The sequence below is a fragment of the Xiphophorus maculatus genome, chromosome 15 (assembly GCF_002775205.1).
Source record: "Xiphophorus maculatus strain JP 163 A chromosome 15, X_maculatus-5.0-male, whole genome shotgun sequence".
NCBI classification, from domain to species: domain Eukaryota; kingdom Metazoa; phylum Chordata; class Actinopteri; order Cyprinodontiformes; family Poeciliidae; genus Xiphophorus; species Xiphophorus maculatus.
In genome coordinates, this window is record NC_036457.1 from 17,680,656 (window position 1) to 17,705,007 (window position 24,352).

At 40.8% G+C, this 24,352-nt stretch overlaps 1 protein-coding gene across 1 annotated transcript; it reads left to right on the forward strand.

Annotated features, from left to right (window-relative positions):
• The first annotated feature begins 16,868 nt into the window (after positions 1-16,868).
• On the forward strand, positions 16,869-22,781 carry LOC111611379. The gene is made up of 5 exons (XM_023347846.1): positions 16,869-16,939; positions 20,197-20,409; positions 20,485-21,534; positions 21,636-21,804; positions 21,885-22,781. The coding sequence occupies exons 2-5, from the start codon at positions 20,199-20,201 to the stop codon at positions 22,018-22,020; spliced, it is 1,566 nt and encodes a 521-aa protein (XP_023203614.1). The 5' UTR covers positions 16,869-16,939; positions 20,197-20,198; the 3' UTR covers positions 22,021-22,781.
• Positions 22,782-24,352: the final 1,571 nt, after the last annotated feature.

Sequence of the window (24,352 nt, forward strand, 5' to 3'; positions counted from 1 at the left end):
TGCTGGACCCCCTTGGTGAAGTATGTGAAAATCCCCCCCGTTTCTAAATAAACTATGTATCAAAAAAACCCATTTACTAACTCAACTTGACTCAGTCTGGTTTCTTGGTTGCCTTGGCTCAGTTAGGTTGTATTTAACTGTCAAGTTGCTACAGCTTCAATTAAATCGACTTAACTCTCTTTAGCATTTTTAGTATTAAACTAAAAATGATTAGTTAAGAGAAATTTAAAAAAATGTTTCCCCCATTTATTTAAATTTTTTACATTATATTAAGTTGACTTACAACAAAAAGTTCATAAAACACTAAAGAAAACTGAATTGTCTCATCCAAAGCAAGACAAGTTTTAAGTAAAAAAGTTGTTTGTAATCGAGTTGAATTATACTTGTTACTTGAGTGTATTATTTTTAAATATTTGTCTTTAAAATACCAGAATTTGCTCTTAACTTTCTACCTTTTTGGTGTGATTGAACAGGCACTCGTTACCTGTGCAGTTTCTTTCTAACATTTGCTCTTTTTTTTTTTTTCTTTTTTTTTTTACACTTGAGTAAAAAAATTATGGATACATTTTTACTTTTACTTGAGTAAAAATATGTTGAAGTTGTGCTACTTCTACCTGAGAGCAATTCCTGGTTAATTCTCATTTATTTTGAAGGCTATAAAAGACTTCTGGACAAAAAAAAAAAAAAGAGCTTCATTTTTATAAGTGTAATTTGAGGGACATAAAATCAGAGGGGGCAGCTTGCCCCCCGCTTACCCCTCCGTAGATCCGCCCCTTCTCTGTATCCTTTAGATGAACACTATAACAGATGTGCAAAAACATTTATGTCACAACACTTTAACAAGCAGCTCAAAAGATTTTTGGTTCACATTTCAAACATAAACACTCCTCACTCATCAGGCAACCATGCGATGATGATTTGGGGGGAAAAGAACATTCTGACCAGCGGCTTTTAAGGAGACAGAGCGTAAAACGCGGAGAATGTAGCTCTGGGTGTTTGGGCATAAACGTTAACATGAAGTGGTCACGAAATCAAGGCGGGTGGAGCCCCCCGGGGCTTTAATTGTCCTAATTAAAACAGCAGAAATCACCACAACAATTGAGAACAGATTTTCACCAAGGTGTCTTAATGACACTCTCACCATACACAATAAACACAAACGGCAGTAATGGTCCATCTTTAAGGTTTAGCGCTCTTCCGTCGGTTTAAAGATTATTACTCATAACCGTTTCAATCGCCTTTGCCCTGGGTAAATGTGTGTTTATGCCTGCGTGGCGCAGCGTTTTGCTAGTGCGGTGCATGTTGCAGGCATCCAAACACACACCCCTGCTGTTCCAGTCTGTTTCCTCCCCATAAAAAGCAACAGTTAGCACTTCATTCTCAAGCAGTTCTGACAACATTACACAGGTTGGTTTAGGAGAAGAGGGTTTGTGGAACAAAGTCGTAGGAATTAAAAAAAATAAAATAAAATAAAAAAAGAGGAGGAAGAACGGAGGAGAGGAGGGGAAACGGAAGCCTGGTCACATAGCTGGGAATATTCACTGAATTGGTTTTAACGAGTTTAATAAATTTCACCACAAATGAGGTGAGGGAAGCGGAGCGGGGCGTGGGGGGAAAACGGAGAGAGGTAGATTAGTTTGGGAGAAGGAGGTGAAACTGAAGCTTGGCTTAGTGTTAGGAATATTTTACAAGCTGCATTAATGGCTGTTCTTAAAACACGGCTATTACCAAACAGCCGTGGCGTTGTATATCACAGGCGATTATGTTTGCTTGCACAGCTAAAACACTTTTGTCTCGCAAAGAAACGCAGTGCAGCTCTGACACCTTTTGAGTAAACAGCGGCCTGCAGCTCCCGCCGGAAACAAACTGCACTTCACCTGAAGAAGAATGCACAGTCCGGCTATTTCAAACCCGTTAAGACGGATTTGTGGGTCTGAAAATATTAAAATAATAAAACGTTGATTATTTGAGACACGGGAAGCCATTGGGAAGCTTTGACGAACTCAGAATCACGAAGACTTGCTTAATTTAGGACCATGACCTTACTACGTTAACTTCAATTCATGTATAACAGAAAACGTTTTGCTTATTTCTTGGACACCAGCAACACTGACACACACACACACACACGCACACCCACACACACACACACACACACCCACACACACACACACACACACACACACACACACACACACACACACACACACACGGGCACACACTCCTGCCCATAAGGGGCAGCGATGTGCCTGAAGTTAACTCGCCAGCCTCGAGTTTAGCATCCCATGTAGCTACGTACAAACATTAAGAGAGACTTGAGAATATAAAATATTTTTTCCAGAACTTCTGATGGTTTATATCACATTAAGTTGTTAGTCATACTATTTGTTACCATAGCACTCTAATGTTTGAGTAGATGAAACATATATATAGGCTTACATTGCTACTAGCAATTAGCATCAAAGACTCTGATGTGATTATTTGAATGGCCAAACAAAATTAATTTGAACTGAAAAACCTTCCTTAGGTGTTACAATTTGATTTAAGAAAGGTATTTATAAAAATAACCACAAAAACTCCAACTAATTAGGTTATCTCATTTAAAGTCTCACATCTAGTGTATTTACAGTGCTAACTTTAAGCTTAGCAACAATTAGCTAATTGTTAGCTTCTGGACCTAAGCAATAAACATTGGTGTTACTTATTGAAGATTTTATAATATTGATAGGTCATTACTGGATAATGACCTAATTATGATTCTATACAAAAAAAAAACGACAGAAATGATGGATATTAGCTGACTATGTTTGCTGTCTGGCTGCTTCCTGTTAGCATGGATTTCCCTTGCATATCTGTTTAAGAACCGCTAAAAATGACTCCGCTGCATAGCTTATAGGTGGGAGAAAATGAGGCAGGAGCCAAAAGAAAGACTGGCACTGATTGACCCAATTTTCTTTTTAAATAAATATTAATTTGTGTCAGTAACTCAAACTCATTCAAATTGGTATTAGAAGATTAATATGTAATACCTTTACATCAAATGGGTAGTATGCTTTTGTATTTTGTATCAGGTTCTTTAATATCACCGTTAAATCTGATGCTTTTTATTTTTTGATAAGCCATGACTTGCCTGAGATAATCATGTCATTTTGCTAACCAAGTCTCAGAAGTGATGCTATTCATCTCTAAAATGCCCGACTCCATGACACTCCATAATCTAAAAGAATAGTTTATAAACACATCCCTCATTTGCTTGAATCGAGACTCTGTGAAGCAAATCTTCGGTGCCCCAGTATGATCCTTTGGTGCTTTATTGCGGCTTTATTGCCTTTTTATAAGGTTAATAGGTAAAACACAAAATACAAAATAACATCTGCCTTGAAATAGCCCTTTGCAAACCGGAAGTTGGGATTCAGGTACCAAAACCAGACAAAGGATCATCATGTAACCAGGCCACTCTTGAAATTAAAAGCCATGAGCATTTATACATGAGGCAGAAAGGACGGATTAGCAAAGACACCACAGGGGATGAGCCCAAACCAAAGCCTGCCACTGCTCAACGTATCTTACCAATTTTCTACTACCTTGTTTCCACTGAGCTGTATGGCATGGGTCAGTGCTTTTGGGCAAGCTATTTTATGGCTGAAAATATTCAAGAGAGTGTGTTCAATGCCAGTTGGACTCTCAGTGGACAGGCGGCGCTAAATCAAAACGTCTAACACGGCGCCCTACGTGACTCACTAATACGTCTCCTGCTTGTCGCGAGCAGTAATGTTTTCCTGTCCCCTAATCAATGGATTGTGTTGTATGAAGCCAGCAGGTCCACTCTGACCGTACCATTATCCTTTGGCCCTACAACTGAAGAAGGCCTAGGAATGGTGTGGTACGATTCGGGTGTATGGGTCACTTTTATGATGGAAGCAGAAAATAATAGTGTAGTGTAGCGAACCGTGCGTACCGATCAGTCGATGCGAGGCATTGGACAATTGGACAAAGGTTTGGTGAGGCAAACAACCGTAGTGGTAACTGTATTTCAAAAGGTCTCTGAGGCTCCAATCTGTGCATTTACCATCTTTCCACTGAAAACACAAAGAGTGGGAACAAACAATGACTGCATTACATTATTTCCTCGTTCAGAAAACGTCCTCGAATTGGCAAAAACAATACGAAGCAAGATCAAAATGTATCTTTCAGTCATGATTCATGAGTCATGCATGTGTGTATATGTGAACGGAGGGGCCTGGAAATATTAGACAACATAAAGCTGAATATTTCTCTTTGTTATTCCAGGCGCCAGGCCTGGCTCCGAGAGGAAGTGGCAGACATTGTGGTCAGAGGGTGAATACAGTATGAAATAAATCTAGTGTGTGTTTCTGTGTGGCGATTAGAGGTGTGGCATCAATCTGTCTGGCTTTTTCCTCGTGTCTCCTTTGCGTCTTTCTGGTCCAATTAGATCGAGCCTCGGCGGCGGAGGCGCGCGAGAAGGCAAACAACACACGCAATTTGTGTGCGGACAGGTAAGCACGCGCTCTGAAAAACAGCTCCCTCACTTCCTGCCCGCCATCTTCCCTCCTCCGCCCGGCTGAATAACCTGGTTATTAGGCAGCAATGTGCCGCGGATTTTCTGAGGCTCTGTGTGCGACACATCTGGCCCGGGCCTTCAGGAAATGACTGGTTCACTTCACTCTTGTCATCACCTTCCAGCACGTTTCTTTCACATTTCAATTTGGGAGCGGCACAGCAGGCCACTACAGCACATAAACACACATCTGCGGATTGCAGACACACACACACGCAGCCACACAAGGATGCACATCTGGGCATGGACGCACACCAGGTCCAAATTAGGAGCGGCGGGGCCGTCGGAGAGCTCCGTTTTCAGCCTCTCGACTCAGAAAGGTGGGCTTATTCTTATTTCTGAGGCGTTTCACTGCAGGATTTCGATGGATGGAGACATGTTTTTTTTTTTTTGGCTTTGGGTTCGAGCCACAGCACAAGGTTAAAAGGCAGCGCAACTGAACTCTACAGGCAGCGCAAAATGAAACCTGTACTTTAAAAAGGTTTCACACCTTCTGACATTAAAATCATTATTATTGGGTCTTTATATCTGTAGTGGAAGTTAACCGATGCAACATTTTAGTAGGAATCTGAAAAGTGTGCCATGAGAATGTATTCAACCTCTTTTATTCTGATGCCCGTTAATAAAATCAGACGTTACCTGATCGGTGAACGGAGCCCACCGGTGTGGAATTTGACTCCAGCTGCTCTGGAGGAACTGCGGAGATCCAGAGTTGAAGTGGAAAAATCAGCTGAAAGGACAGCCACTTCGTTGTTCCCGCCACTGATTCTGAACACACCATGCCCACTGTTAAACATGGTGGTGGCAGCATCATGATGCGGGGTTACGCTTCTTCAGCTGCTCAAAATTCCTGGAAGGACGGAGAGAACTTTAGCTCAAACCATGTTCATGTTAGGATGGTCTAGTCAAAGTCCAGGCCTAAACCTAATTAAGAATCTGTAACAAGGCTTTTAATTTGATTTGATTCGATTAGGACGGTGCATATTAGTCAACATTGCCACAATTCATGGCGGCGTAAATATGCAGGAGTTAGCACGTTAGCTAAATTTCATCATTTGTTCTAAGGCGAGTAACAAAACGCCTCACCGCACAATTCAGTTCACTTTGAAAATCGACCTTCACATGTGCTTTTTCTGTTCAGTCTAATTGGACGTGAACAGTTTTGCAAAGAAGAATGGGCAACATGTTCTTTAGTAAGATGCAAGAAACTGATGGAGAACTTCCCCCCCAAAAACGTGACATCATGGCAGTGAAAAGTGCTTTTGAAATAGAAATGGCTTATTGGAGTTTAATTCAAATTTGCTTTTGAAATTGGATGAACTATTTAGATATTGCACTGAGTACAATTTAAAATGTGTTGGCTTGTTGAAACAGTGTTTCGATGCCCCCAAAGAAACACAAAGTGGGCAGAAAATACGAAAGCATACTTCTTTTGTTTCAAATTAATTATTTAATGATTAAATGTGATCAGTGTTGAGCAGAACAGCTTCTCTCTTACATTTTTAAAATATTCCCTCCTCCGGTCCCCTAACAAAAGGCGTGTTTTAAAAATCCAATTAGTGTCGCTGAATTGTTTGTGTGAGTTTATGTCGGAGGTTTTCACCAGACCCACATCCTCCTGCTGTTTCCAGACTGACGCGGCTCCGTTTCTGGCGGATCTCAGCGCTGACGCAGCCTGACGTTAGCGCAAGGTTTCCGCGGGCAGCAGCGATCCTGTTGCCACGGCGTCCAAACACTGGAGACGGACCCCGAGAGCGGCTCGCTGTTTGTCTGCCTAAAACAAATAAATAAAAATAAAATAACCAACCGAACCATTTCTAATCAGCAATACAGCAGCCGAGGCCACAAAACACAAAGATCTCAACCGCAGGAACATGCAGGCAAACGACTCTGACGACTGCTGCTCGGCCCGGCCCGGTTCTGACTGGTGATGACACGGTTAAGTCCTCGGCGGTGAGTGCGGCTGACTGATTGGGGACTTGCGAAGGAGGCCGCAGCCTCCGATAAGGTCTCCGGGGAGCGAGGGGTCGACCACATCCAGGCACAACGACAAAACTAGACCCGGACATGATTGACGGAGGGACAGTGAGATCATCAAAGACGGGCAGAGTTTAATCCAGGAAAAGGGAAATGTCTTTGTTGAGGCAGTAATTGAACACATACGAAGGAGCGAGCGCTTGTTTCCACTGTATCCCTGTGTCGTCTGTTCAGTCACGTCGAGCAGGAGGTTTTACTAAAGTTCCTTCACGTTATCAAGTCGCTTCTGAATCTGAACGACGACAACTCCAAGTACTCCATACGCCTCGTTTTGGCTGTGGGATGGTGACGAACCTGGCTGCTATTGTTTTCGTTTTACTGGTCTGGTCCTTAACATTTTGCAAGGACATTGTGGGAACAACGAGAACCTTTGGAAGGTCTGTGCAAAGCTTTCCCCCCCGGAAAGGTCAGACAAAGACGCAAACACAAAGGCCTTTTATTTTCACCTTCAACCTGCTGCCTTTTTGATTCGATTTTCTCAGAATTGAGCTTGCAGTGTTGTATTTTATCCACCAGAGGGCAGGCAGTGACAGCTGCCGTGGAGAAAACATCAGAGAGATTACAATGTTTTTACCACAACGTTTTATGTTTGGACTGAAATTCCGCTTTCCCTCTTCGTGAATCTCTCAGGAAATTTCTAAGTCAAGAGAACTGAGCATAAATCTGTTTCCTATCTGCAAATCTGGAACATTTCTGCCAGTGTTTGTTCCGAATCTAATATGGAGACACAGTACAACCGCAAGCTATGTTGGGTATTTTTTCTTGTTAAACTGCCGGCTTATTAAACCATAATAAACAACAACAAAAAAATCCTGCAATTAAAGCTGAAAGTCTTGCGTGGTATTGTCTCTACTTCTAGAAACTGACATTTGTGCCCGTTATTCTTTCGCTAAGTAGCTCAAGTTTGTCACAAATTCTCAATTGCCTTTCTATCTGGACTTTGACTGGACCAAAATACTTGATCTTATCTATTCTATTGTAACTCTGGTTGTTTGATTGTGTTTTGTTTCCCACTGGAAAGTCAAACTTCTGGGCTGCACAGTGGCACAGTTGGTGGAGCCTTGCAGCAAGTTGCCTTGCAGCAAGAACATCCTGGGTTCGATTCCCGGCCCGGGGTCTTTCTGCACAGAGTTTGCATGTTCTCCCTGTGCATGCGTGAGTTCTCTCCGGGTACTCCAGCTTCCTCCCACAGTCCAAAAAAACCACGATTGTCAAGGTTAATTGGTCTTTCTAAATTCTCCCTACGTTGTTTGTCCTGTCTGCCCTGCGACAGACTTGTGACCTGGTGACCCTGCCTGCCTCTCGCCCGGAACGTTAGCTGGAGATAGGCACCAGCAGCCCTCCTGACCCCTCTAAGGGACAAGGGTGTACAGAAAATGGATGGATGGAAGTTAAACTTCTTCCCCTGCTTGAAATATTTTGCTGCCATGGAGGCAGGTTTCAACATCTTCTTCTTCCAAATAATAGAGGTGAATCTCTGCAGCTCCTCCAGAGCTGTCCGGCAAGTTAGTTTTAAGTAGATGGCCAAGTCTTGTGATAATTTTGAAAACCTGTGCCTCTGCCTCTATTCATACTTAGCCTAACCGCTGTTGATGTGTTGATCAGCCACATAAAATGAAGAAAGCAGATCTACATTTAAGATTGAGGTTGAAACGGCACGAAAAGAAAAAAAGTGTGTCAATATTTCTAGATTGGTCTGGATATGTAAATCAGGTTTCTCTGGTTCTTTTTGAAGTACTGGGAAATACTTCATTTTGTAAATTCTCAGCTACGAAACTGATTTTTTTTTAAGATATTGAATTATTTGTACTGAACAAAAACAAAATCCAAACCTTTAATCTCTTATTGCAGTTTTACACAACCATGCATCTCTTCGTTTTTAGTGCCAGTCTTATCAGAACGCTCACTTGTTCCTTGCAAATATTCTCTCTTTTTTTTAATTTTTTTTTTTTTTTTATCACCGGTAGTAATCAGTGAAGGATTTCAAGTTATGATTAATAACTTCTTCAGCTCTCATTAGTTGTGTGCTAGAGCAAAGAAAGGAACACTTAAGAAGATACTGTTTTGTTTTACAACCTTTTTTTTTCTTTTTTGCAAATTTGTGTAAAAGCCATTCCACCATTGAGCCGTGCCATTAAAAGAACCTTTAATTTTCATATTTGATCCCTTTTTTTCTTCTTCTTCTTTTGAGCTAAATGACAGGAAAGTAGTGGAAACGAGAGCAAAGGGGCTGGTTGGAGGCCCGGGGTCGGCCAAGTCTGCCTTAGTGTGGTTTCGGGGAGTTATTTGGTGTTAAAATATGCCTTAATGGTTGCTGGGGATCCATTTATTACAGGCAGGAAGCAGAAGGGGGTTTCTCTTCTCATTTAATGCGACCGCCGAGAAGCTCGCCAAGTCCTACGAGGCTGGCCAGCATTCTTCTCTGCCTGCACACACGCCAAATATGTGCAAGCTCATAATTATATTTCTTGAATCATTCGAAAGAAGATTTTTTTTTTTTTTTTTTTTTTTTTTTTATTGCATGCGTACCGACGGAAAAACATCATCTCGACAACAAACGCGGACCGCAGAGCCGTAGGAAACAGCTTACAAATATATGTGCAGGCATGAAAGCTGCTCACACAAATAGACTGTGGTCTCTGGCAGTGAGAATGACCTTTTCTGAACCATGGAAACACACACACACACACACACACACAAAGAGAGAGAGAGACACTGAACAACCCCTGCAAAACATTTAAGCGAGGAAAATCTGGGGTTATATATATATACATATATATATAAATAAAAAAATCTCCTGAGGTCTCATTAATTCACATTTGTTTTGTAGTTGCAAAGCTCGGTTTCTCTCCTTCTCACTCGGCATGTCGATCACAGTACTGGACTTGTTTTTCACTTTCCTCCATCTGATCGTCCCTCGCCCTCTCACTCCTGGATGCAGCAGGCGACCTCTGCCTCATCCTCCACACTCTCTCTCTCTTTCTCTTCTTCTCTCTCTCTAACTCATTATTTCCGTCCTTTCTTCCTGCGTCTGTCCGGTGTGGACCCCAGGTAAAGCCTGACACCCTTCCGCGGCATTAGGATCTATCTGTTAACACCTTCGCCCACATGGACGGCAGCAAGGGTGTGCGCAGGCATTCGTGTGCTTGAGTATTAAAAAAAAAAAGGGCACCTTGAGATTTACTACAGGCCACACACTACACTGTAAAAAATAAATGAATACAAATAAATTATTTCTGAAGGGCACTTTTTATCCAGAGGGAAAAAAAGGCCAGATGCTCTCTAGCACCACCTACTGTCCATCTGTGGATATCCCCGGGCGTTAACACCTGTGACTCCCAACCTGCGTTCAAGAGCAATTACATTTTTCTGGAAATAAATGAACGGCTATAATTTTTTTAAATTTCCTTTCCCTTTCCAACCCATCTCGGTTGGTCTGTTTTTCATCTGAAACGTGTTTGGATTTGGCTGCTGCTAAAGTCTAACTGAAGAGCGCGACCGTCCCCTAAACAAGGCGACTTCAGGACTCGGCTCGTTTGCACGTTTTTTTGGGGGGGAGTGGGTTTATATGCTTCCATTTCCATCTCAACTGCTTCTAAAAATGACACATTCGCTTCAAAAAAACACTCAGACATTTCATTTGGCAATAAATACATGTTTTTTGGTGTCTGGAAAATGACCCGTTTCAAAAGCTTCCCGGTTGTTAAGTCCCAAATCCGCAGGCACTGCCACTCTCCTAGCAATCCAAGTGAAGCCCCGCCCATCACCTAGCAACCCAAGCAGAGCTCTAGCACATTTGGCCAGCTGATTTTACCGCAGTATGTTCTGTACAATGGCTGCTGGAAAAGGCAAGATGTTGTTGTTCAGAAACTACTTGTTGCTTTCTTGTTGGTTGTGCAGGAGGCTCTACTTCTGCCCTTCAAAGATGAACCGTTGTAAAATTGCCCATCTGTTTGCAGCCATTTCCACTTGCGAATTGGAGGGTTGGGGGTGGGGCGTGGCCAGCAGCAGCTCATTTGAATTTAAAGTGACAAGAGTCCCTGAAACAGCTCATTCTGAAACTCACCGGACCAAAATCTCATTATCCAAAGAATGATTTTGTGCAAATAAATGTAGTGAACAAGTTTTGCATAGTCCATTCCAAACTGCTCAACGAAGGATAATAGGTCACCTTTAAAGGTTGTGTAATAGGGGGTGTGTGTGTGTGTATGTGTGGGCGTGTGATTGTATTGGGTTAAATGCAGGATACAGGGCTCTGTCCTTCCTTTCATCAGCTGAGCGAGGGAAAAGCGTCCTTCAGCGTGGTGCAATCTGAGCCTGAGGTCCGCTCAGACATGGGAGCAAACAGACGACACACTTCGGTACTGAGAGGTTCGGGGTATTATTGGCTCTGGCAAGGGCAGCGTTATTTAGAGAATCAGTGGAGGAGCTGCACAGATCCATTACTCTGGTGGGTTGCGGGGACGACTATTAGCTGTGCACTCTACAAACCCTAACCCTGCCTGTATGAATGAGTGGCAGTAACAGAGCTGAAAGAAAGCCTTAAGAGGATCAGAGTTGTGGTTTGGGACGCCGCTGGGGGTCACAAACACAAACTACTTATTCTTATTCCTTAGAGAAACTCCTGTTAGGTTATGATTGTGAAGTACTCTGTTGTCGTTTTGTTTTTTTTCTGTTTTTTGTTTTGTTTGTATTTCCTCTAATTCATGTGAAGCGCTTTTAAATGCCTTGTTGCTGAAAATATGCTATATAAATAAAATGACCTTACCTTATCTTACAAAACAAGAGGGGTGAGGTCCTGACATCATCCTCAGAAATCAAGCTAATTAAACTGATAACAGAAATGCATGTTAGAAACCACAAATGACAATACTTAGAAATACTTGAGTTAAAATGAATGTGTTTGCTGTTGTTGCTGCCTGTGTTAAGCAGAAATGTTAACTATAGTAGGGGACACAGCATGCATGTGGTCAGAAAACCACCAGGAAATCGGTGGCCAGGTTAGGTTTATAAAATAAAGTTAAAAATGTGACCTGAACCTCCAGAGCCACATAAAGATAGTTGCAAAGTCGGCCTTCTATTATCTGAAGAATGTTTCCAGGATTAAGGAACTAATGTCTCAGCCAGATCTAGAGAAACTCATTCATGCTTTTATCTTTAGTCGCACTGTTAACTGCAATCGTATCTTCACAGGTCTGCCTGAAAACCCAATCAAAGCTGATCCAGAACGCTGCCGCCGGCGTTCTCACTAAAACCAGGAAGATGGAGCTCATCACGGCAGTTCTAAAGTCCTTCCACTGGCTCCCAGCAGCTCAAAGAATAGACTTTAAAATGCCGTTGTCAGTTTGTGAATCATAAACTAACAACAGTTTGGATACGGACCGTATGCGACGCCTCAGGGCGCCGTGCTAGAGAGGGCGCCAAAACGATGGCAGAATACTGATTCCTAGTTGGCTTTTTTTTTTTTTTTTTTACTTTTTGTGCATTAAAATCCATTGGAGGGTTTTTAGTTACAAGTGTCATCAAACCACACTTTTCAAAGTTTTATTTGTAAAAAGAAAAAAAGATTAACACTCATGCACCATTTTGCTTCCTCTTCTCACTTAGACAACATCTACGCAAAACCATAACAAAATACATTGAAGTTTTTAGTTGTAACATGACAAAGGTTTGAAACAGTTTAAGCTAAAAAATACATTTAAGTCCATCCTTGTGTAAAAAAAAAAAAAAAAAAAAAGTCTGGCTGAAGATTTGAAATGTGGCTCCAGGAAGTAAATGAAGCTGTTACAAATGGTTACGGTGTAACTGTGTGTGCGTGGGTGTGTGTGTGTGTGTACTGTGGCGGCGGTAAGGAGGAGGGTGATTAGGGTGTAGAATGTCCATCTCATCACCAGAGCTGACCTGAGAACACACCAGTTAATCATCCACTAACCGGTGGAGAGACACAGAACGGATCCGCCACCTGAAGAAAACCAGCGGTAGAGACAAAGCTGAATAATGTGAGGAGGGATCCACTGGACACTTCGGATTTGGGGACCTACACCTGAGCGTGGATCACACACAGATCTGCGTCTGAAACTCCTGAAGCTCCTCTTGTCCTTCAGGGCTTGTTTGTTTTCTTTGGCGATATGCGCCCTCTGCAAGAGCCGTTCTGCTTGTGGACCCAACCATGGCTGTGAGAGGGGGCCGCGCGGGGGCCCGGCCTCGCCTGGGATGCCAGCTGCAGCAGTGAAGCCCACTCTGGAGGAGACAGTCCCAGAAGGAGGGGGGGTCGGCGAGTCCCGGCGGGAAGCCTCGGGGCTGCCCCTGCCCTCCCTGACGCTCACCAGGGAGCTGCTGAGGAGCTTCCCCCACTCCAAGCAGGTGGGGTCCTACCTGGTCGGGAAGATGATCAACAAAGGCTCCTTCGCGAAGGTGATGGAGGGCCTGCACATCGGCACTGGCGAGAAGGTGGGTGCTTTCCTACTGGTGTGGAAGTCGCACACTCTGGCAGGGTGGCACCCTGTCTAATGAAAGATCTCACACACATTAAAATGATGATTACACGGTATCAACCAGAGTCTGGTGGCAGATAATTACACACAGAAGAGTCTGAAGGGAGGTGGTGGCCTGTTATTATAGCCTTGTAATGTTTGAAAAAGTGTGTCAGATCCATCAACACCTGGCTATTTTATGAGCAACTGCTCACTCAGCAGATTTAACAGATCTGTGCTTTACTTCTGCAGCATGTATATTGTTACACGTAAAAAAAATATTATATTAGTACAAAAACATGAACTAAAGAACTGATTTACCATCTACATTTATTAATAATAATAAGAATAATAATAATGTTGCGGTAAAAGAACATAAACAAAGATGGTAGCCGAGTTTCCTTTGTCGATATTCCACTGATGTCGCAAAAACACAATTTTGCAATTGCTGTGTTTCTGTTGCATAAGAAACGCAATTAAAATCACTCATGAATTAGTTTGTTCACACGATACGCCGTCTAAAGATACGCGGTACGCTGCACCGTCGTCCTTCTTGCACTTCCTGTCGTCTTCTTCATCTTTTCTTCCAGTGGCAACATCTGGTTGTTGATCACGGGATTGGCCGACAAAAAGAGTGTTTCCATTGCTGTTACACGGATATTGATACAGTGGAAAAACCAACTCAAAGTTAGGCAATAACTCTGTAGTGAAATCGGTGTGTATCTATGATGCATACATCTTGTTGTAATTTCAGTTTGCGCAATTTTAAGGCAGTTAATATGTTAATATAATCTAAATACACATTCGCCTTGTTTAGTTTAATGCCAACACTGAGTAAATGCAAAGACATATACTGTAGATTTTAAGGTTGGTGTATGTACTTGTTACTCCATAGTGTTATTGTTTTATCCCTGTATTTATTATTGTGCTTTATCATCAACCTGCCAATGGGATTAGAGATGGAAATGTGTTTACATGTAAATGTTCATTCATACAAATTGTCCCGCTTTTAAAAATAAATTTTAACTTGAAATTGAGCCATTTTGCATGTGCTAATTTTGCTCTTCTTGTCGTCTTGCAAAAGCAGAAACGCTCCTTGAATATAACCACAGACTTGAATGGGTTTTATGTGGATTACATGGGATAGCCAGACACAACATAATGCCTAAATGAAACACATTTCCAACCTTTTTCAGACTTTACTTACAGATAAAATTCCCCCCAAAAAATAGCACCAGGTATTTGTTGGACTGCAGTATGTCTCGACTAGTAGTGTCCATTTAAAGCCCAAATATTTCTGATTATTTCTATAAGTCTTGCAAAAAACACAAAGGACATAGGGTGATATAAACCCTTCCACTTAATCTCTGCACTGTAAAAAAAGTCAGTAAATTTACGGTACAAAACTGTAAAAAACCAACAGTTTTTGACCGTCGTATCCAAAAACATTGCATTACCGTAGAAATTACATGGAACTACCGTAAGTCGAAACTGCAAAGAAAGTCAGTAAATTTACGGTAAGAAATGGTAAAAGACCAACAGTTTTTGACCGTCGTACCCAAAAACATTGCATTACCGTAGAAATTACATGGAACTACCGTAAGTCGAAACTGCAAAGAAAGGCAGTAAATTTATGGTAAGAAATGGTAAAAGACCAACAGTTTTTGACCGTCGTATCCAAAAACATTGCATTACCGTAGAAATTACATGGAACTACCGTAAGTCAATACACATATATATCATGAATTGTTGACAGTCATGAGCAATAAAAAAAAGGATTGTAAAAATAATAGAAATGGTAAAATCCATAGAAAAATTGTATTCTTTACCAGTAATTAATAATCAATGGTACTAATTTCCCAAATTACAAAGTTTGTTGAAGTTAATCAGCAAAATGTTGCATAGAACTACATTACAATAATTGATTTCTACAAATACATCTTAAAATATATTACTCTCTTCTATTGACTTGTAGTGCAGGGGTTCTCAAAATGTTCTGCTTATAAATCTATATATTGTATTTAGTAAATAGTTATAGGGTGACTCAATCATAAGCATTTTAAAACAATGCAACACAGTTGCTTAGCAAAATAATTGCTTTCATTATTTAATCATTTATTGGGAAATATTAATATATTTATTCATAGTTATTCATTCAAGCTTTCTCTTTTTACTCATAAGGTTCTCCATACCCAGTGGCGCAACTGCACATTATTCAGGTGGATGCTGCGCCCCTATGCGTTGCATACACTGCATACCCACTTTTTGCGCCACTGTCCATATCTTTCAGGGGTCACATCACAATGATTTTCATCTTTCGACTCCCTACCTCGGGAATCCTGTTCTAGTCAACATTTCTAAGATAAATAGAAGCTCTAGTGACCGTTCATTGAACGTGGTCTGATAGGACCAGTAAATGGTAATGAGGGAGGGTGAAGACATGCATCTTGGGTGGTGAGACCTAAACTCGAACCTGTGACTACAGCGTCAAGAACCTTCTCTGTTGTGTGTTACTTCTGAGCCACCGCAAGGGTACTGCATGTTTAGGCTAACAGAGAATCGTTTCTGAGTGACGTCACCCGTACAAGATCGCTCCTCCCCACTCATCTTCATGTGTCCCCATGACATGTTTTATAAACAGAGTAAGGACCATACGCAGTGTTTTGTTCATTCGCCGATTAAATAAAAAGAAATAGAATAATAGCAGCTACAGTGTGTGAAGAGCATTACACTCACTGAGACTTGAGTCCTAGTGTCCATGAAAATGTGTCGTTCAAAACAATCAAATCGTGCGTAAATATTACACCACTAACAGAATTTACATGTACCGTCAATCCTTACATAAACACAGAGTTCTCCATTTTCTGTTGAGTATTTAAGCACAAGCGGGACAGCGGTTGCAATCGATTACCCAAGTTGCTTGATATGTTAACTGCGGTTTAGTTATGATGCAGTCTGACGGTGGGAGGTCTCTTGTCTAAAAAGGTCCGGAATATAATTTACATAAGGACGTAGTTGTCTTTAATACCAAGAACATAGGACAAAAACAGAAGAGATTTAATCTTGACCACGTGCCGACGATCGAACCCAGGTATTCTGAAGGAGAAGTGCAGACAAGCACCAGTGTGCTATTTTCCTTCAACTCGAGTGAAAGATTCAGATCCAACTACTTGGCACATCTCCTGTACATTAGCACCTGACAGGATCCTGTTGGCATTAAAGTGAAGTGCAGCACAAATGTCCTTGTATTAATGACTGGTGTGAGGGCTGAAATTATAGATAAAACGGAAAAAAACTGGTGAAAAACAATAAGATTTGAAAATATAATAGCCCGAGAATTCCAAAACATCTAATTGTAACCCTCTTCATACAATGAGAACGTATCGTTGCCTCGGGGCTGGGGGGGTTGAGCGAGTGAGCATCGCTCCTTCACCCCGCCCCCCAAGACAGCGCTCCTTCCTCTGACGGGGGTGGGGCGCCGATTTATGTTTTCGCGTCCACCTGAAAAATGTGTGGTTGCGCAACTGTGTTTACCCTTATTAACTTCCTTAGAATTTCCACCCCTCCCACTTTCTTAAACGGGGTCTTTTGTGAAGTGCGCATGTTCCAAACGCAAGTTAACAGTGCTGAAAAAAATAATTAAAATATATTTCATTTTATTTTTATTACGAAATGAAATACATATTATTAAAAGTTAAAATAGCACAGCATATTGAAATAACCTATTAAATAAATAAATATATAAGAGATAAATCACGTTTCTGCCACTTCCGGAGCAGAAAACCGCTGCTCTCTGTCGTACTCAAAGGGAATAAGACACCTCTCAGGTTCTGCCCCGTGCCGTTTCCAGGTAAGGACCTGCTCCGATTAAACCCTAATTTACTAATCTACAAAGGAAATGTTTACTTGCAATTTCTGTGGCAATTTGGCTAAAACATTAAGACTTTATTTACTTCATTGTAAGCTACATCGAAATGAGCCGCGATGTTTATTTAAATGCGCTGCTGCTGGTTGCAAAGACACGTTCTTGCGTTATGAAGCGTTGAAGGCTCATTTTTATCGGAAACACAACACCTCTGGTCCTAGTAGCGTCGGAACGGTTGTTACCGACTTTAAATGCTCGTTGGCATTGTGTGACCACCAGTGTCAAACTACTAAGGCTCTAATAGCTCACTTGAAGCATCATATTGTGGAAGGGCGTGTTGTGAATTGTCCTTTCAGAGGATGCAAAAAAGTTTTTCATGTGAAGTCCTCGTTTACTGCCCACATTTCCCGGAAACACAGAGATCTTGCAGATAATATCCATGACTCATACAAATGTTCTGGTTCTCAGTCATTATCTGTTCACAATGATCCAGATAACATCGAGTCGCAAGGAAATGAGATTATTTTACAGACAGCTCCAAATGAAAGTGATAATGATATTACTGAGGATTTCAGTGATCTTTTTTTTAGAAATGTCTCTCTATTTTACTTGAAATTGCAAGGGCAGTTTCTATTACCAGCTTCAACCATCCAGAATATTGTTGAGGAGATACAAAATATACACGAGTTGGGCCAGACATACTGTTTGAGCAAACTTTGGTCACTGCTAAAAAATGAGACACCATTATCAGATGAAGACATCACCAACATTTGTGAGTCTGTCAAGGGATCTGATCTATTCTCTATATGCCATACTGGGCCGATGAGGACAGCACACTCAAGAGTGCAAACCTTCAAAAAAAACTTCAACTATGTTGAGCCTAAGAAAATATTTTTAGGAAGAGATGAAAACAGAACAGATAGGTTTGCCTACTATGTTCCTCTGAGGAAGACTTTGAAATGTTTGTTGGAGTCTGATCTGTGGAAGAAATCAAGGCAGCACACGTCTGAGTCTCCTTCAGACATTTTAAGTGACATTAATGATGGTCAGATATACAAATTCAACAACTTTTTTGTGGAGAATCCATCATGTCTCAAGCTAATACTGTACCAAGATGCATTTGAAGTGGTTAATCCTTTAGGCTCAGCAAAGACGAGACATAAGATATTAGCCGTGTATGTGTCTGTTGCCAACTTGCCACTTCATGTACGGTCTGACACAGACCACATGTCACTGGTTTTATTGTGCAAGGAAAAAGATTTCAAGGAATTTGGGCATTCTAAAGTTCTTTCTGAGTTACTAGAAGACCTGAGGCTGTTGGAGGAAAATGGGATTGTAATGGTTGATGAAACGGTAGTTAAAGGAACTGTATTTTGCATTGCTGGAGATAATCTAGGCTCACATTGCATTGGTGGGTTCTCTGAAAATTTCAGTCGCACACAGCATTTCTGCAGATACTGCTTAATAACCCGATCAGAATTTCAGGGTGAGGACCCAAATGTGTGTGGACCACTCCGCACTATTGAGAGGTACAACTCTGCTCTTGATGAACTCCAGACAGCTGAGGAACCGGACGTAGAAGGTGTAAAGTTCAGGTCAATATTTAATTCTTTGAAATACTTTCATGTCTGTCTTCCAGGTTTACCTCCTTGTCTAGGTCATGACCTCTTTGAGGGAATTGTATCTTATGACCTGGCATTGTACCTGAAATATTTAATTAAGAAAAAGGGATGGTTCACTTACTCCACTTTGAACAGGCGCATTAAACAGTTCAAATATTGTGACTCTGATGCCTCCTCGAAGCCGTGTGAAGTCACTTATAACGCAGCAAAGCTCTCAGGACAGGCTACGCAGAACTGGAACCTTCTAAGGCTGTTGCCCCTCATTATTGGCGACAAAGTACAAGATACAGCAGATGATGTGTGGCAGTTGACTCTCCAGCTGAAAGATACTGTAGAGTTGATATGTGCTCAGAAAATTTCTTTGGCTCAGATTGCATATCTTGACGTTGTTATTCAAGAGTATTTGGAGACAAGAAAAGCGCTTTTCCCACAATGTAATCTAAAACCAAAGCACCATTATTTACGCCACTATCCAGCTCTGATTATAAAATTTGGACCCTTGATTAGACTATGGACAATGCGTTTTGAAAGTAAGCACAGTTATTTCAAGAGGTGTGCTAGACATTTGAAGAATTTCAAAAATCTCTGCCTCACCCTCTCTGAAAGACATCAGATGTTGCAGGCTTATGTTTCAGCAGGCCAAAGCGGTCAGACTATCTTACAGATTAAGTCTGGTTCTCCTTTTTACTCAACATTATACAGTAAATCAATTCAAGATGCAGTTAGGCAGTTTGACTTCACTGAGACCAACACAAATGTCTCATTTGAAATACTCTACAAGGGAACGTCTTACAAAAAAGGCCAATTTCTTGTAACAGGGAGCATGGAGGCAGTGGAGTTTGGTGAACTACAGCTTATATTGATAAATAATGAAACTGTCCATGTTCTGGTCTCGGTGTATATAGCAGAATTCCTTCCCGAGTATCACATGTACTCTGTTAGGAAAGATGATGAAAAGATGCAGTGTCTAAACATCTGTGACTTGATAGATTTCTATCCATTACCATCTTACATAAAGAATGGAAACAAAATGGTTCCACTGAAACACAGTGTGCTGTCACATTAAACCGGGGTTTTGAAAAGTTAAGTCCAGGACCCATTTGCAGCCTTTTGACTGTTTTTCTTTTCTTTTATCTTTTGCCAATGACGATAATCCCCTAATGAAACAGTTTTACTAATCCAGCATGACTGATGGAGTCTTTAGTTTTAATTAAGGCAAAATGAATGCAGAAAACATTAACTATTACCACAAAACATTGCCTACACATTTAAAAGTTTAAAGTATCAAAACTTTTTGCATTCTCTTGTGAGGACCACATGTATCCAGCAAGCCCTGCTGCACCCAGATTTACTTTGAATGAATTTATTCAATTTTGGAGACCTTTAAAATGTCCATAGTGGATCACTTTTTCTCAGTTGAGTAAGAAAAACTGATTAGTTTTTCTTTTTAGCCTCTTTTTTTCTATCACTTTTTTTCTTTGGCCCTTCACTTCTTTCAACTTCAATATTTTGCACCTTAGGACAGAAGGTTTGGACACCGCCATACTAATGATGTTTTGGAAGAAGTCTTAGGTTGTTATTTTTGTGTTAACTGGAGTTCTTTAACTGTTTTGTTCTCAGATATGGATGATGACTCCCGAAGCCTCACACGCAGGGTTATTTATGAGGGGTTGGCAGATCTCCCAGTCTCAACTCTACAGACTTTGGAGGACACACTAGAATCTTTGGGGGTGGAGACCAATGAAGATTTTCAGTATATTAATGAAAATGATCTGAGATCTGTACTAACACCAATTCAAGCAAGGAAGTTACTGAAAGCTTCGAAACAAACCAGTAGGTACATTATTACAGAGATATAGCAGCCTATCTTTACCTTTTGTTCATTACTATATACCTTTTATCATATAGCACAGACCAGTGGAATTTCCAGTGAGCCATCTCTGTCGTTGTCATCTCCTTCTACAACCAGCACATCGTCTGCCTCTTCATTTTCTATACATTCCACGCCAGTAGATTGGGTTGACACTTTTCAAATTCCTTGGAACAGGTTTCCAGAGAACTTGATTGAGTGTTTTGAGAATGAGGCAAGGCCGAAACCCCACCTTCGAAGAGAAATGATTCGGATTGTTGTTGCTTCAATGATGGAGGTGTGTGCTTCTCCTCGCAAGCAAGAAACCACAGAAGTGGCGAAAAAATTGATAGCAAAATATCCACTTTCACTCCAAGATATTATTGAAGGTGATATAGTGGGCCCAGGGTATTATTCACTCGTCAAGCAACTACAAAATCGTATAGAAAATTTGAGACGGGTTTCAAAACCAAAAATAAGGAAGCGTAAAAACATGTTAGATGAAGATGGCACAGTCCCACCAGAGCAAAATGCAGCTGTTCAGGACATTTACGGTTGTATAAAGTGGGACATGGAAGTCATGCCAATCCAGGAGACAGCAGAGACACAGAAAGAGAAAAAAGTCAAATTGAAAATGCTAAGTGAAGAAAATAACTTAAATTCGGACGAGATAAGAGATCTTATGCAGAGAACCTACTACACTCAAAGGAAAGAAATAAACCAGGGAAAAGACCTACAAATTATGGTGAAGGAGTGGCCCTTCCTGTTTCAGGAAATTGGTATGACGATCCACTTCCAGGAGCTTACTGGAGTAAATCTACTAGAGACTTTCCATAAAAATCTCGAAAAAAAGGGTAAAAGACTTCTGGACTACTTAAGGACTGTCTCGGCCCACAAAATTAAACGAGTTCTTCAAACTGTCCGAAACCTGGATATTCTGAGAGGACAGGTCCAGGGCTGCTCTAAAGAGTTGAAAGATCTTGTCCTCCTCCTTCTGTCTCATTTCAATGACAAAGAGGAAACCCTCTTCCACTATGTAGATGAGACATGCCTAGCAGGAGAAGTAAAAGTGGACAACTTGCCTGTCACACCATGCTTGATTGTATGTGGTAAGTAAATATGAATATTCACTGAGTAATTTTAAGAAAGAAATATTACACTGGTTAAAGTTTGTATAAGACTAATTGTTTTCTGGAATATTTTTTGTCAGGAACCTCCTGTTATACTTCCAAGAATTTTATGCTTGGCATTGACGGCAATGTTGTGAATGACCAAATACCAACCTTCACATCCGCTATATGTCTAATGTTAGCAAGTTACTTTTGCTTCAACATTCATTATCCGACTCATCTGGCCTCCACACTTGATTTCATTCAGAGGTAATATTCTTTTGTTTTCCTTCCCTCATTTAGATGAAGTCATATTTCATTACAGTGGTTGATTTTCATGTATTGAATAGGTGCTTCCTAAACATCAATCCAGACCGGGGGACAAAAGTTGAAACCAAGAAGAATAAGAAGAACGTGTCAGTGAACCCAAGGGTCCTTACCCTAATCTCTGAAATCGCAGATCATGAATGGAGAGGGACATATTAAAATGGACATAATAGTCCAGCAGAAATGTAAATTCTGATTTCTTACACACCACTTATAGAGCAGAATACAAATTTCACTGCAAGAATATGGTTTGCAATCTGGATGGATAGAATTTACATTTAGTTTTCATATTTCTTAGTTTTAGGATCTATTGAATTTATTTTAACAGGCTTGCTGTATGTTTTGCGGTAATTATAAATGCCTGAATATGTAGACAAGTTCAAGACAACAGCTACTTTTGTTTCCATCATTGTGAGAGGCTGTTCCTTTAGTTCAGTAAAATGAGAGAAGAGTGACTTGTATTATTTATTTTAAAATTGTAGATTCATTTAATTTAGATGCTCCATTAATATCTCAGCCAGGACTGCAACTAATGATTCTTTTGGCTATCAATAAATATGACAATCATTGAAACCCATACAAAATTGCACTGTAAGTCAGTAAATTTACGGTAAAAAAGTGTAAAATGCCAGCAGTTACTGACCAGAATATTCACAGCATTATACTGCCGTAGAAAATACATGGCATTATCATAACTGAATAAACATATATCCTAAATAATTGTGACAGTCACGAATGTAGAAAATACAGAAATATAGTGTAAAAATATAAGTAATTGTAAAGTTCTTAAAAAATTGTAATATTGCCAGCAGTTAATTACCCTAAACTTAACAGTAGCAATCAGCCAAAATTACAAATTTTGCTGATGTTTAGATCTACAATGTAAAAGCGTAAACAAGACTGCAAAATAATTTTTTACAAAGAACAGAATGCTGGTGTGATATTTTGGTTTCTTTTTTAATAATGCCTTTAATACACCAAACTGAAATCTCAGCAGTAGACCAGGCATCGATCTGGCGATCCACCGATTGCAAAGCAAACTCCTACAGCCAACGCCACCATCATTTATGAGAGCATTTGATCATTAACATTAAGAGAACTGTATGTTAGCCCCTCTTGCTTGAATGAAGCTGAAGTTGGTTTCCAATTGCTGCTTCCAATTTGGGAAATGGCTAAAGGGCAATTCCACCTAATTTTTCACTGCAATCAGCATCTTTAATTTACTCTAGCTAAAAAACTACAACACCTAGACTCTTCAAATCTGGACTAGATTATTCTCAACTCATATCAGAATATTTAAAACCAAGTGTGGGATTTGTAAAACCTTTATCTGATTTGTGAAACTTCAATAAAGAACAATTCTAGTGTTATCCAAAATCATACAAGTTGTAAAGTCACCCATCATTGAAGTTTCACAAATCCCACACTTGGTTTTGAATATTGTGCTATTAGTAGAGAATAGTCTAGAGCAGGGGTCCCCAAACTTTTTCCTGCGAGGGCCACATAGCTGTTCCTTTCTCTGCTCGGGGGCCGGTCTTAGTTTTTGGAGAAAGATACCTTAGAAACTTATTGTCGGCGGGGGGGGGGGGGGGGGGGCTGTTCTGTCTTTGAAACTGTCGACGGGGGGGGGGGGGGGGGGGGGGGGGGGGGGGGGTTGCTGACTACGACACATTCGCGGTCGCTTTTAGATAGATTTTTACCCAGAATGGAAATGGAAAAAACCGTGAGTGAAACGGTGACTGGGACTGACTAGTATATATTTGAGGGAAAGTTAGTTTAACATCTGCTCAAGAGCCCCCTGGTGGTTGAAGAGAAATCCACAAACCAGAAAATACAATATATGAAAAAATACACTGAATGCTCTCTGGTATGAGGAGGCGGGCCAGATCCGGCATTGCCAGACCAAATGACGCAGGCCGTAGTTTGGGGACCCCTGGTCTAGAGAGTTTTTCATTTTGTAATTGTGATAAATAGTAGGGTTTACAGTAAATGGAGACTGTTATTTGTCATGTAAACAAATAATTATCTAGTTTGCATTGCTGCTTGATCCTTCAGCATCAGCAGCAAGATTCTTTTAACTCTGTTCCTGTAGTGGTGTCCTGAACTCAACACAGTAAAGTCACTGTGCTAACTAAGGTTGCTAACTAGGGTGCTGAGAGCCCAGTAGGCCTGGTCCTTGTCAAGATGCTGCTACTGTCTTTGAAATCAAATTTCTGCTATTTTTGCACGTTCAGGAGGAGAAGGGCAACACATCACAGGTGAGTCCCTTTCACGGTTTCAACTGAAGTTAGCTAACTTTAACCAACTGACAAAGAAATGTGTAGTTTCTGAGCCATGCTGTTTATGTACATGCACTGCAGCTAGATATTTTTACTATATGGAACATTTAATCTTCACAGATGCAACACTTCCATTAATGTTTCTGTAGGAACGGCTGCATAGATTATATTTCTGGTCTACTTCAGACTACATGTGCTTAAAGTTATTGTTA